Genomic DNA, 13,399 nt, shown 5'->3' on the forward strand with positions numbered 1-13,399 from the left:
TTTGCAGTACACCTCAACATATGGTAAGGCACTGTCATGCAGTGTGGTGTGCTGCATTACAAAAGAAAAAACATGCACTTTTTAGGTGCATTAATACGTGTGAACCTAGCCTTAGATATGAAAGGTAAATTTTCTTTTCACAAGAAGAAGTTGTGCTAGTGCAGATTATTCTAGGAATATATAATGGCACCATCTTCTCAGCACAGAACCCCCTGAAACCTACACATTTTAGCTCTTGGCGTGTGTGGCTGGTTCACAGATTTCTTTTTGAGGACACACAATACATTGCAGTCACCAGACAACTAAAACTCCTGGTAGAAGAAGGTAGTTAATCACATTCCAGGGAGGAAGACAAACACCTCCTTATGACATCAAAACAAAACAAGTACATCTCTCTCCAATTTCTGTCTTTTGGAAAAAGTAGGGAATGGTACAACCCCAGTGAGGCATTTTCTACTTCTCAGCGGGATTTCTCTTCACTCCCTCTCCTGAAAGCACAACAAACCTCTCCGAAGTGAGGGGAAGGCCCTTCTTGGAAAACTGTTACCCAGGCAGATTCCCCCATCCAAAGATTTCCTTTAATCCACTGTCCTGGTACAACCTTCCTATACATATACATACACACACACACACCTCCAAATCATTGGATTCAGGTCTTCCAATCACCTCCATGGCCACAGGTGTATAAAATCATCACCTAGGCATGCAGACTGCTTCTACAAACATTTGTGAAAGAATGGGTCGCTCTCAGGAGCTCAGTGGATTCAATCGTGGTACCATGATAGGTTGCCTTCTGTACAATAAGTCCATCTGTGACATTTCCCAGCTACTAACTATTCCACGGTCAACTGTTAGTGGGATTATAACAAAGTGGAAGCAAATGGGAACAGTAGGTCACGTAAAATGACAAAGCGAGGTCAGCGCATGCTGAAACACACAGTGCACAGAAGTCGCCAACTGTCTGCAGAGTCAATAGCTAAAGACCTCCAAACTTGGTGTGGTCTTCAGATTAGCACAACAACAGTGTGTAGAGAGCTTCATTGAATGGGTTTCCATGGCCAAGCAGCTGCATTCAAGCCTTACAACACCAAGTGCAATGCAAAGCGTCGGGTGCAGTGGTGAAAAGCACGCCGCCACTGGACTCTAGAATAGTGGACACATGTTCTTTGGAGTGACAAATCATGCTTCTCTGTCTGGCAATCCAATGGACATGTCTGAGTTTGGCAGTTGCCAAGAAAACAGTACTTGCCTGACTGCATTGTGCCAAGTGTAAAGTTTGGTGGAGGGCATATTACTAGTGTACAGGGTTATTCTTCAGGGTTTGGGCTTGGCCCCTTAGTTCCAGTGAAAGGAACTCTTAAGGTATCAGCATACCAAGACATTTTGGACAATTTCGAGCTCCCAACTTTGTGGGAAGAGTTTGGGGATGGCCCCTTCCTGTTCCAACATGACTGCGCACCAGTGCACAAAGCAAGGTCTATAAAGACATGGATGAGCGAGTTTGGGGTGGAGGAACTTGACTGGCCTGCACAGAGTCCTGACCTCAACCCGATAGAACACCTTTGGGATGAATTAGAGCGGAGACTGCAAGTCAGGCCTTCTTGTCTGACATCAGTGCCTGGCCTCACAAATGACCTTCTGGAAGAATGATCAAACATTCCAATAGACACCCTCCTAAACCTTGTGGACGACCTTCCCAGAAGAGTTTAAGCTGTTATAGCTGCAAAAGGTGGGCCAAGTCAATATTGAAAGGACCAAAAGTAATTGGACAATTGAATCAAAAGCCGTTTCATGGCCAGGTGTGGGCTACTCCATTATTTCTTCATCAATTAAGCAGGTAAAAAGTCTGGAGTTGATTCTAAGTGGTATTTGCATTTGGAATCCATTGCTGTGAACCTACATCATGCGTTCAAAGAAGCTGTCCATGTAAGTGAAACAGGCCATTGTAAGGCTTCCAAAACTAAACAAATCCATCAGAGAGATAGCAGCAACATTAGGAGTGGCCAAATCAACAGTTTGGTACATTCTGAGGAATTAAGAACGCCCTGGTGAGCTCAGAAACATAAAAAGGCATGGATGTCCATGACAGACAACAGTGGTGGATGATCGCAGGATCCTCTCTATGGTAAAGAAAAATATAATCACAACATCCAGACAAGTTAAGGACACTCTCCAGGAGGTGGGCGTATCATTGTCAAAGTCTACAATAAGTGAAGACTTCACAAGAGCAAATACAGAGGGTTCACCACAAGGTGCAAACCATTCATAAGCCTGAAGAATAAAAAAGCCAGATTAGACTGTGCCAAAAAACATCTAAAAAAGCCAGACCAGTTCTGGAAAATCATTTTATGGAAGGATGAAACAAAGATTAATCTGTACCACAATGACGGGAAGAAACAAGTAGAAGGCTTGGAACAGCTCATGATCCAAAGCACACAACGTCATCTGTAAAACATGGTGGAGGCAGTGTGATGGCATGGGCATGCATGGCTTCCAGTAGCACTGGGTCTTTAGTGTTTACTGATGATATAACAGAAGACAGAAGCAGCCAGATGTATTCTGCAGAGTTTACAGATTTACTGTCAGCCCAGATTCAGCCAAATGCAACAAAGTTGATTGGACGGCGCTTCACAGTACAGATGGACAATGATCCAAAACACACTGCAAAGGCAACCCAGGAACTTTTGAAGGAAAAGAAGGGAAATATTCTGCAATGACCGAGTCAATCACCTGATCTCAACCCCATTGAGCATGCATTTCACTTGCTGAAGGCACAACTAAAGTCAGAAACCCACAAACAAAACAAGTGAAGACAGCTGCAGTTAGATCCTGGCAAAGCATCAGAAAGGAGGAAACCCAGTCTTTGGTAATGTCCATGGGTTCTAGACTTCAGGCAGTCATTGTCAGTAAAGAATTCTCAACAAAATATTAAAAAATGAACATTTTATTTATGATTATATTCATTTGTCCAATTACATTTGAGCCCCTGAAAATGGAGGGACTGTGTATAAAAATGGTTGCAGTTACTAACATTTTTACTTTGATATTTATGGTCAACCCCTTGAATTAAAGCTGAAAGTCTGCACTTCAAATTCATTTGGATTGTTTCATTTTAAGCTATTCTGGTGGCATACGGAGCTGAAAGTATGAAAAGCGTGTGTCTATATAAGCTCACCAGACCTTAATCCCCTTGACTTCCTTTTTTTTTGGGGGTATGCTATAGGAGAAGGCATATCCAATGAAAATCACAGATATAAATCACCTGAAGGAACGCATCATGAATGAATGTGCTCAAATTGATGGAAATGTGGAGTTACTGCATCAGGTTCATGTGAATCTTGCAAAGTGCATGGAACCTTGCATCACAAATAGTGGAAATCATATTGAAGATGTTATTAATATTCCAATGAAAAAGAAAATTTGTTAAAACATTTATTGAAAATAGGCATTTTGCCTACATGTCCAGACTTCAGGGACACCCTGTAGATTTCCCATCAAAGTGATGAATGGTCACCAACAGAGCAGGTAAATCTCAGCAGACACACTGGGGTTTATTTACTAAAGCTGGAGAGTCCAAAATCAGACTCCCTTCTGCATAGAAACCAATCAGCTTCCAGGTTTCATTGCCAAAGCTTCATTGAACAAGCTGAGGTTAGAAGCTGATTGGTTTCTATGCAGAAGGGAGTCTGATTTTGGACTCTCCAGCTTTAGTAAATAAACCCCACTACTTCTGGTCAAGGATGACACTGGTATTAGTTTACAGTGGCTCTGGCTGCAATCAGGATGCAATCTGCTCTCACAAACTAAAAAATAAATAAAAACAGGGCACACATGCACGCCAGCACAAGGCATTATGGGACCTACAGTCTGGCTGAATTAATCAGAATAGTGATGGAATGTATGCACTGACAGGAAGTTTGGGGAAGCAGTACACAGGAAACAAGGCAATGAGGGTGTACACCGATAAGAAAACGAGCCTTATGAACTGTTTAGAAAGAAATCATGTATTATATGGTATTAATATAGTAAGCACCGGTCTAATGGCATAAGGAAAAAGAGGCATTACTACTACTTTACTATAACTGGAAGGAGGCATATTAAGAGCCTGCATTGGCTGGCTTTACATTCCCATACAAAGGTATAATTCCTACTGCGGCCACGAAGCAAAGCATTGGGCCCTGTGTACACCCCAGCTGCTGTCTGTGCAGCCAAAGGAGGAGCAGTTTGGGGGACAGATAAAACACGGCTGAACTGCGGGCTTTTACCGCCCCTCAACAGCCAGTGTGAATGAATCCTTAATGGCAGGGGGCAAATTTAAAGCAACCACCATATAAGTAAGTGGCAAGGCTGGGTGTAAGACAACTCTTGCCAAAAAATATCTGAAGGCAGACGTACTCCATAAAGCAGAGCTTGCAATAAAATACAAGGCCTGCTTAATATGGCTCTCCCCCACACACACTCCCCAACCACATCTTGTTAAACACTCTACCCCCAAAACTGCAATATAAACAGAGTTTTTATATTGTTTGTTTAGGTTTTTTTTTTTTTTTTCTCAGCCCTGTCCTCCCTGCCATTCTCATCTAGATGAGAATGATGTGTCACTGATCCTGCCCCTGCGATATTCATGTCACACATCCCAGGATGCTGCAGAAGGAGGGACTCACAGTGGGGGGACCCAGTGGCATGTAATCAGGGGCCAGCTGGAGACCCTGGAAGAGACAGTCAGCTCCTGATTTCCAGAGGAGACAATGGCAGTGTGGGACCTGGGCTGTGGCAGTGAACCACAGCAGGACAACACTGGATTACTGGATTAGCTGGGCAGGCGAGTATGTGAATGAAGGACAAACCAGCATGACAGGTAAGAGGGGATACTCAAGAGAAAAAAAAAAAACAACAACAGGGGGAGGGGGAAATTCCTCTTCACATATCACCTACTATTAGGTGAAAAATGTACCTGTAAACAAGTTGATACTGACCTCACCCCCATTGCCAGGGGGAAGGATAGATCCTGGGGAATACAGAGCAGCTGACTTTCTGCAAAAATTCTCTTCCAATAGATTGCAGCATCGTCTTGAGATTTGTCCATTCTGCATTTCCCAGGAATCCTCCCACAAGGGTGGTGACATCAAGTCCAGGGATGTGGTAGATGAAGGAAATCATCTTTTTTACTTTACATGTACCATTCACATCTACTAACATTAGGTGATTTATAAAGGGCTTTGAGCAAACTCTGCAATAAACTGTAAGGTCCCCTTTAGGCTCACCACACACATACAAACTTTGTACAATCAACCTTCGATCTTCCAGAACTATATGAGAACCTACCTCAACTATTCAATCAAGCACCATCCAATCAGGAAGGACCTTGTGCTACATATTTGTTGGTATATGTAGCAGAGATTGTACAATCAGAGTCAGGGGCGGACTGACAACTCATGGGGCCCCCGGGCAATAGGGGATCATGGGGCCCCTGTGTCCTTGCCCAAACTCAAAAAAGCCAATGAAAAAGGTACCAGGGGCATCTCATGAGGCCCTCTACTGAACCCGGGCCCTCGGGCTGTGCCCGAGTTTCCAAATGGTCAGTCCGCCCCTGATCAGAATGTAACGTGTGTAGTGATCTTTTAAAAGCGGACTTTCACCACCCCCAGAATCACTTTTCCTCTATGCCTTACCTTCCCCCATAGTATAAAATGGCAAGATGAGAATGACATGTCCCACCCTCACAGTCTCCTAGCATATCTACATCACATGTCCCAGGAGGCTTCAGACACAGAACGGTTCATAGGTGAAGCTGAACCCCTTCATCAAGGGTAGGCTGCCTGAACCCAGAAGAGACAGCTAGTAAAGGAGGACCAAGATGGCGGCATGGGACCCGGACTGTCACACTTAAGGAGTAGCAAATTTCAGAGGGACAAAGTTGGATCTGGGTAGGTAAGTGTGCGAGGAGGAGGAGGAAACTGCTTGTTAAAGCTGAAGTTTAGGTACAATTCTTACACAATTACATTGCCAGCTTGGACCAACATGTGTATGTATGTGCCATACCCAATCGATCCCCATGGAAGCTGAAAATCACTGTATAGGCACTGCTACTCCAGTTATATTCACTAGTTCCGGGGTCCTGTGCCAAGAGGCTGTCCTGCTGCTCAGGGAGCATGGAAGGTTGCTCCCCTGGCATGGATGCCATTCAAAAAACACTTTGCATTTTCTCGTGACATCACTGCTCCACCTCGTCCAATCAGAGAAAGCTTTGCATTAATTGAGAATCTAAAATGTCCTCTGAGTGGTTGCAATGCTGAGCAAGCTTTCTCCTGTGTTCATAATACAGCAGGCCAGCTTCTCACAGACCCAGAAGCTTGTGGATATAGCTGGAGCAGCAGTGCCGATTACAGTGATTTCCAGCTTCCGGAGGGATCCCACAAGTATGGCGCACACACACATACACTGGTCTAAGCTGGATCCATTGTCTCCTGCTGCTGTCAATAAAATCCTGTGAGCAGAGAGCAGGGCCGAGCTGCACAGTGTGTGTCTATAGCTGCACACAGCCCAGCTTGGGAGCGCACCCACTGGTGCACCCCCATGGAGAGCAGCTTCCTATGGTGGCGCACTGAGAAAAGGAGGTGCCTAGAGCACCAGTGGAGGACCCCATAAAAGAAGGTTCAGGGCTGCTCCATGCAAACTATTAGGCAGAGCAGGTAAGTAGAGCATATTTATTATTGAGGAAAGAAAAAAAAAAAACTATGCCTTTACAATCACTTTAACCAGTTTAGTAACGGGCCAATTCTGACACTTGTAGTTTACATTTAAAAATCAGTATTTATGCTAGAAAACTACTTAGAATCCCCATACGTTATACACTTTTTGAAACAGAAGCCCTAGAGAATAAAATGGTGGGTGTTGCAATTTTTTTTGTCACACAGTATTTGCAAAGTGGTTCTTCAAATGCTATTTTTTTGGGGGGGGGAAATGCACTTTATTGAATTTTAATGCACAAGACACAATACCCAATTGTTTGGTAAACTATAAAAGATGTTGTTATGCCAAGCAAATAGATACCAAACATGTCACAGTTTAAAATTGTGCACGCTCGTGGAATAGGGAAAAACTACGGTACTTAAAAATCTCCATAGGCGAAGCTTTAAAGCAGTAGTAAACCGCAGGAAACGAAAAAAACAAAATAATGGGCCCCTGCAGGTTTAGTTCATAAACAACTAGTATGAACCACATACTGGAACGTGATGACAGACTTGCCTGTACAAAGAACTCTCCAGCGCCGCGCCCTCACACTCGGTCTTCCTTCCAGGTTGGCGGGCTCCTGCAGTATGAATGGCCGTGGCACAGAGCTCTGAAGGTCTGGCACGCAGTACCGCCCCAGCAGAGCCCATGCGTCGGTGACATCACCAGCTGCATGAATTTCTCCTAAACAGTGCACGTTTAGGAGATATTCACTGTACCTATTGGTAAGCCTTTTTATAGGCACTTTAATTTTCTTTTACTATTTTTTTTTACACAATCTTTGCATTTTTTATTCACTTTTATTGTTATCACAAGGAATGTAAACATCCCTTGTGATAGCAATAGGCAGCGACAGGTCCTCTTTACTGAGACATCTGGGATTTTATTAGACCCTAGATCTCTCCTGTGCCCTTGAAAGCTTTGCATCAAGCTTTGATCCGAAGCTTTCCCTTGCCGGTAAGCTACGCAATACTTTCGTATACCATAGAGAGGACTGGGAGCACCCCATCAGCTCTATGGTAAGCTGGTGGAACCCCAGCTTCAATGCAGGCTCACCGGTGGGACAGTAAAGCCCAAAGAGGCAGCGGGACAGGAGACGACCCCTTTCCGCCTCCAGTAAAAGCAAACCAATGGCTAACATTTACATTACTTGTGATAATAAAAGTGATCAAAAGTGTAAACATCCCTTGTGATAGCGATAGGCAGTAACAGGTCCTCTTTACTTTGATTAGACTCCAGATCGCTCATCTGCCCTTTCATTGGAAGCCTCAGAACAGTTCCCTTGTCGTTAAATACAATATGTGGTGCTTTTGGTTTCGCATGCCATAGAGGAGGTTCAGGTCCCTGAGAGCACAGAGGGAGTTAATTATGGCATTCACCCAAAATAATATACACTATATTGCCAAAAGTATTGGGCCAGCCCTCCAGATCATTGGATTCAGGTGTTCCAATCCCCTCCATGGCCACAGGTGTATACACTCAAGCCCCTAGGCATGCAGACTGCTTCTACAAACGTTTGTGAAAGAATGGGTCGCTCTCAGGAGCTCAGTGACTCCAAGCGTGGTCCCGTGATAGGTGGTCACCTGTGCAATAAGTCCATCCGTGACATTTCCTGGCTACTAAATATTCCACGCTCAACTGTTAGTGGGATTATAACAAAGTGGAAGCAACTGGGAACAACAGCAACTCATCCACCAAGTGGTAGGTAACGTAAAATGACAGAGCGGGGTCATCGCATGCTGAAACGCACAGTACACAGAAGTCACCAACTGTCTGCAGAGTCGATAGCTAAAGACCTCCAAACTTCATGTGGCCTTCAGATTAGCACAACAACAGTGCGTAGAGAGCTTCATGGAATGGGTTTCCATGGCCGAGCAGCTGCATCCAAGCCTTACATCACCAAGTGCAATGCAAAGCGTTGGATGCCGTGGTGTAAAGCACGCCGCCACTGGACTCTAGAACAGTGGAGACGTGTTCTCTGGATTGACGAATCACACTTCTGACTAGCTATCTGATGGATGTGTCTGGGTTTGGTGGTTGCCAGGAGGATGGTATTTGCCTGACTGCATTGTGCCAAGTGTAAAGTTTGGTGGAGGGGGGATTATGGTGTGGGGTTGTTTTTCAGGGGTTGGGCTTGGCCCCCTAGTTCCAGTGAAGGGAACTCTTAAGGCGTCAGCATACCAAGACATTTTGGACAATTTCATGCTCCCAACTTTGTGGGAAGAGTTTGGGGATGGCTCCTTCCTGTTCCAACATGACTGCGCACCAGTGCACAACGCAAGGTCCATAAAGACATGGAGGAGCCAGTTTGGGGTGGAGGAACTTGACTGGCCTGCACAGAGTCCTGACCTCAACCCCATAGAACACCTTTGGTATGAATTAGAGCGAAGACTGCGAGCCAGGCCTCCTCCCCCGACATCAGTGCCTGACCTCACAAATGTGCTTCTGGAAGAATGGCCTGCACCTTCCCATAGACACCCTCCTAAACCTTGTGGACGGCCTTCCCAGAAGAGTTGAAGCTGTTATAGCTGCAAAGGGCGGAGCCAACTCAATATTGAACCCTACGGACTAAGACGGGGGGGGGGGGGGCATTAAAGTTTATGTGTGTGGAGAGGCAGGCCGACCAATACTTTTGGCAATCTTGTGTATGTGCTCTGACTGAAATCTATGGGGCCAAAAACGCATTACGCTGTACCATGTAGCATTGGTGTGAACAGGCACCATAGACAATAGTGCGATTTCCATTGCCGTAGGTTGCAGCGTGATGGCAGATGAAGGAGAAATCACAGTGCTGTGACCTGGACCTTACAGCCAAGGGGGGGCGGGGGGTGGAGTTCCTTTTAGGCTGTTATGTACTAACATGTACGGACAATCACATGGGACACGTCAGTCTGCATGTATATCAATTCATCTCCAGCACCTCTGTCTCCCTGGGCCTGTCCTTGGTTACCATGGTAATGGAACCTAATGGGTTGCCATGGGCAACCACTCCAGTCTCCCTGCAGATCCCTTGCCCCTCCTCCTTCACACTGCCATTAGATCAGAATGGCCCCAAGCCTGCTCCCTGACCCATCACTAAGGTGACCCCCACACAAGGACAAGCCCAGGGTCACCATCCCTGACATGTGGCTGAACGTCCTGTCAGTGTGCTCTATGGAGTGTCCCCGGCCCTGTGTCACCCCCTGCAGCCCGCCACGTCCCCAGCCCCTGTCCCCCCTGCACTAGGCACATACCTTGGCAGCCATGCTGTACAGAACTCACACACTTCCCTTCAGACACTTCCACCACACGTGACAGCCGCCACGCCCCCCAACACTAGAACGGCGGCCGCTGGTTGGCTGAGGAAGGATTCCCACCGCCCCTGGTTTGTCACGTGACCGCGCGTCCTTCGCCGGTGTGTAGAGGAGAAGTGCGGAGGGCGGATCGGTGACGTCACTCAGCTGTCTGTGTGAGGGGAGAGCCTTATCTATAGACATACAATGACTAGTCTATAGGGGCGTGTCTGGGGGAGGAGAGGGGCGTGTCTGGGGAGGAGGGGAGACCCTGCGCTCTGTGGATACACAGCCTGACATCCAGTGTCTATAGGGGACAGCTGTGCAGTCCAATGTCCTCACCCCTCATACTCCATGTGGGTGCTGTGCAGTCCAATGTCCTCACCCCTCATACTCCATGTGGGTGCTGTGCAGTCCAATGTCCTCACCCCTCATACTCCATGTGGGTGCTGTGCAGTCCAATGTCCTCACCCCTCATACTCCATGTGGGTGCTGTGCAGTCCAATGTCCTCACCCCTCATACTCCATGTGGGTGCTGTGCAGTCCAATGTCCTCACCCCTCATACTCCATGTGGGTGCTCTCAGTCCAATGTCCTCACCCCTCATACTCCATGTGGGTGCTGTGCAGTCCAATGTCCTCACCCCTCATACTCCATGTGGGTGCTGTGCAGTCCAATGTCCTCACCCCTCATACTCCATGTGGGTGCTGTGCAGTCCAATGTCCTTACCCCTCATACTCCATGTGGGTGCTGTGCAGTCCAATGTCCTCACCTCCTCATACTCCATGTGGGTGCTGTCAGTCCAATGTCCTCACCCTCCTCATACTCCATGTTGGTGCTCTCAGTCCAATGTCCTCACCTCCTCATACTCCATGTGGGTGCTCTCAGTCCAATGTCCTCACCCTTCATACTCCATGTGGGTGCTGTGCAGTCCAATGTCCTCACCCTCCTCATACTCCATGTGGGTGCTCTCAGTCCAATGTCCTCACCCCTCATACTCCATGTGGGTGCTCTCTGTCCAAGGTCCTCACCCTCCTCATACTCCATGTGGGTGCTTTCAGTCCAATGTCCTCACCCCTCATACTCCATGTGGGTGCTGTGCAGTCCAATGTCCTCACCCCTCATACTCCATGTGGGTGCTGTGCAGTCCAATGTCCTCACCCCTCATACTCCATGTGGGTGCTGTGCAGTCCAATGTCCTTACCCCTCATACTCCATGTGGGTGCTGTGCAGTCCAATGTCCTCACCTCCTCATACTCCATGTGGGTGCTGTCAGTCCAATGTCCTCACCTCCTCATACTCCATGTGGGTGCTCTCAGTCCAATGTCCTCACCTCCTCATACTCCATGTGGGTGCTCTCAGTCCAATGTCCTCACCCTTCATACTCCATGTGGGTGCTGTGCAGTCCAATGTCCTCACCCTCCTCATACTCCATGTGGGTGCTCTCAGTCCAATGTCCTCACCTCCTCATACTCCATGTGGGTGCTCTCAGTCCAATGTCCTCACCCTTCATACTCCATGTGGGTGCTGTGCAGTCCAATGTCCTCACCCTCCTCATACTCCATGTGGGTGCTCTCAGTCCAATGTCCTCACCCCTCATACTCCATGTGGGTGCTCTCTGTCCAAGGTCCTCACCCTCCTCATACTCCATGTGGGTGCTTTCAGTCCAATGTCCTCACCCTTCATGCTCCATGTGGGTGCTGTGCAGTCCAATGTCCTCACCCTCCTCATACTCCATGTGGGTGCTCTCAGTCCAATGTCCTCACCCCTCATACTCCATGTGGGTGCTCTCAGTCCAATGTCCTCACCCCTCATACTCCATGTGGGTGCTCTCAGTCCAATGTCCTCACCCCTCATACTCCATGTGGGTGCTCTCAGTCCAATGTCCTCACCCTCCTCATACTCCATGTGGGTGCTCTCAGTCCAATGTCCTCACCCCTCATACTCCATGTGGGTGCTGTGCAGTCCAATGTCCTTACCCCTCATACTCCATGTGGGTGCTGTGCAGTCCAATGTCCTCACCCCTCATACTCCATGTGGGTGCTGTCAGTCCAATGTCCTCACCTCCTCATACTCCATGTGGGTGCTCTCAGTCCAATGTCCTCACCTCCTCATACTCCATGTGGGTGCTCTCAGTCCAATGTCCTCACCCTTCATACTCCATGTGGGTGCTGTGCAGTCCAATGTCATCACCCTCCTCATACTCCATGTGGGTGCTCTCAGTCCAATGTCCTCACCCCTCATACTCCATGTGGGTGCTCTCAGTCCAAGGTCCTCACCCTCCTCATACTCCATGTGGGTGCTCTCAGTCCAATGTCCTCACCCTTCATACTCCATGTGGGTGCTGTGCAGTCCAATGTCCTCACCCTCCTCATACTCCATGTGGGTGCTCTCAGTCCAATGTCCTCACCCCTCATACTCCATGTGGGTGCTCTCAGTCCAATGTCCTCACCCCTCATACTCCATGTGGGTGCTCTCAGTCCAATGTCCTCACCCTCCTCATACTCCATGTGGGTGCTCTCAGTCCAATGTCCTCACCCTCCTCATACTCCATGTGGGTGCTCTCAGTCCAATGTCCTCATCCTCCTCATACTCCATGTTGGTGCTCTCAGTCCAATGTCCTCACCCCTCATACTCCATGTGGGTGCTCTCAGTCCAATGTCCTCACCCCTCCTCATACTCCATGTGGGTGCTCTCAGTCCAATGTCCTCACCCCTCCTCATGCTCCATGTGGGTGCTCTCAGTCCAATGTCCTCACCCCTCCTCATGCTCCATGTGGGTGCTCTCAGTCCAATGTCCTCACCCCTCATACTCCATGTGGGTGCTCTCAGTCCAATGTCCTTACCCTCCTCATACTCCATGTGGGTGTTCTGATGGAAGGAGAGCAATGAAGGAGATGTGTTCTATTGTAGGTCTTATCCAACCTCCAACTTGTCCCATAACTGGCCCCTACAGAGCAAAGTGACCGGTCCTCTTCAACAGTGCCAGTCCACACACAGTGCAATGAATGCCATCTTCCCACACTGCAAGAATGCGTGACGCAGTGTCATTGGTTGCTGAGACTCGGGTCGCCAGACCGCACAGTGTCATTTGTTGCTGAGACACAAGTGTCCAGACTGCACAGTGTCATGAGTTGCTAAGGCGCAGGTGCCCAAACCACACAGTGTCATTGGTTGCTAAGGAGCAGGTGCCTAAACAGCACAGTGTCATTGGTTGTTAAGGTGCAGGTGCCCAAACCACACAGTGCCATTGGTTGCTAAGGTGTAGGTGCCCAAGCCACACTGTCATTGTTTGCTGAGACTCGGGTCGCCAGACCACACAGCATCATTGGTTGCTGAGACACAAGTGTCCAGACTGCACAGTGTCATGGGTTGCTAAGGCACAGGTGCCCAAACC

At 47.9% G+C, this 13,399-nt stretch overlaps 1 protein-coding gene across 1 annotated transcript in view; it reads right to left on the bottom strand.

Annotated features, from left to right (window-relative positions):
* SLC25A13 (solute carrier family 25 member 13) overlaps window positions 1-10,057 on the bottom strand; it is a 247,445-nt gene extending 237,388 nt beyond the window's left edge. The window contains exon 1 of the mRNA XM_089678657.1: window positions 9,966-10,057. Within this exon, the coding sequence (XP_089534783.1) occupies window positions 9,966-9,977 (12 nt within the window). The 5' untranslated portion in view covers window positions 9,978-10,057. The remainder of the gene's footprint in view (window positions 1-9,965) is intronic.
* Between the last annotated feature and the right edge of the window lie 3,342 nt (window positions 10,058-13,399).

The sequence above is a fragment of the Staurois parvus genome, unplaced genomic scaffold, assembly GCF_062004578.1.
Source record: "Staurois parvus isolate SC_StPar_1 unplaced genomic scaffold, SC_StPar_1.0 ptg000208l, whole genome shotgun sequence".
NCBI lineage: Eukaryota > Metazoa > Chordata > Amphibia > Anura > Ranidae > Staurois > Staurois parvus.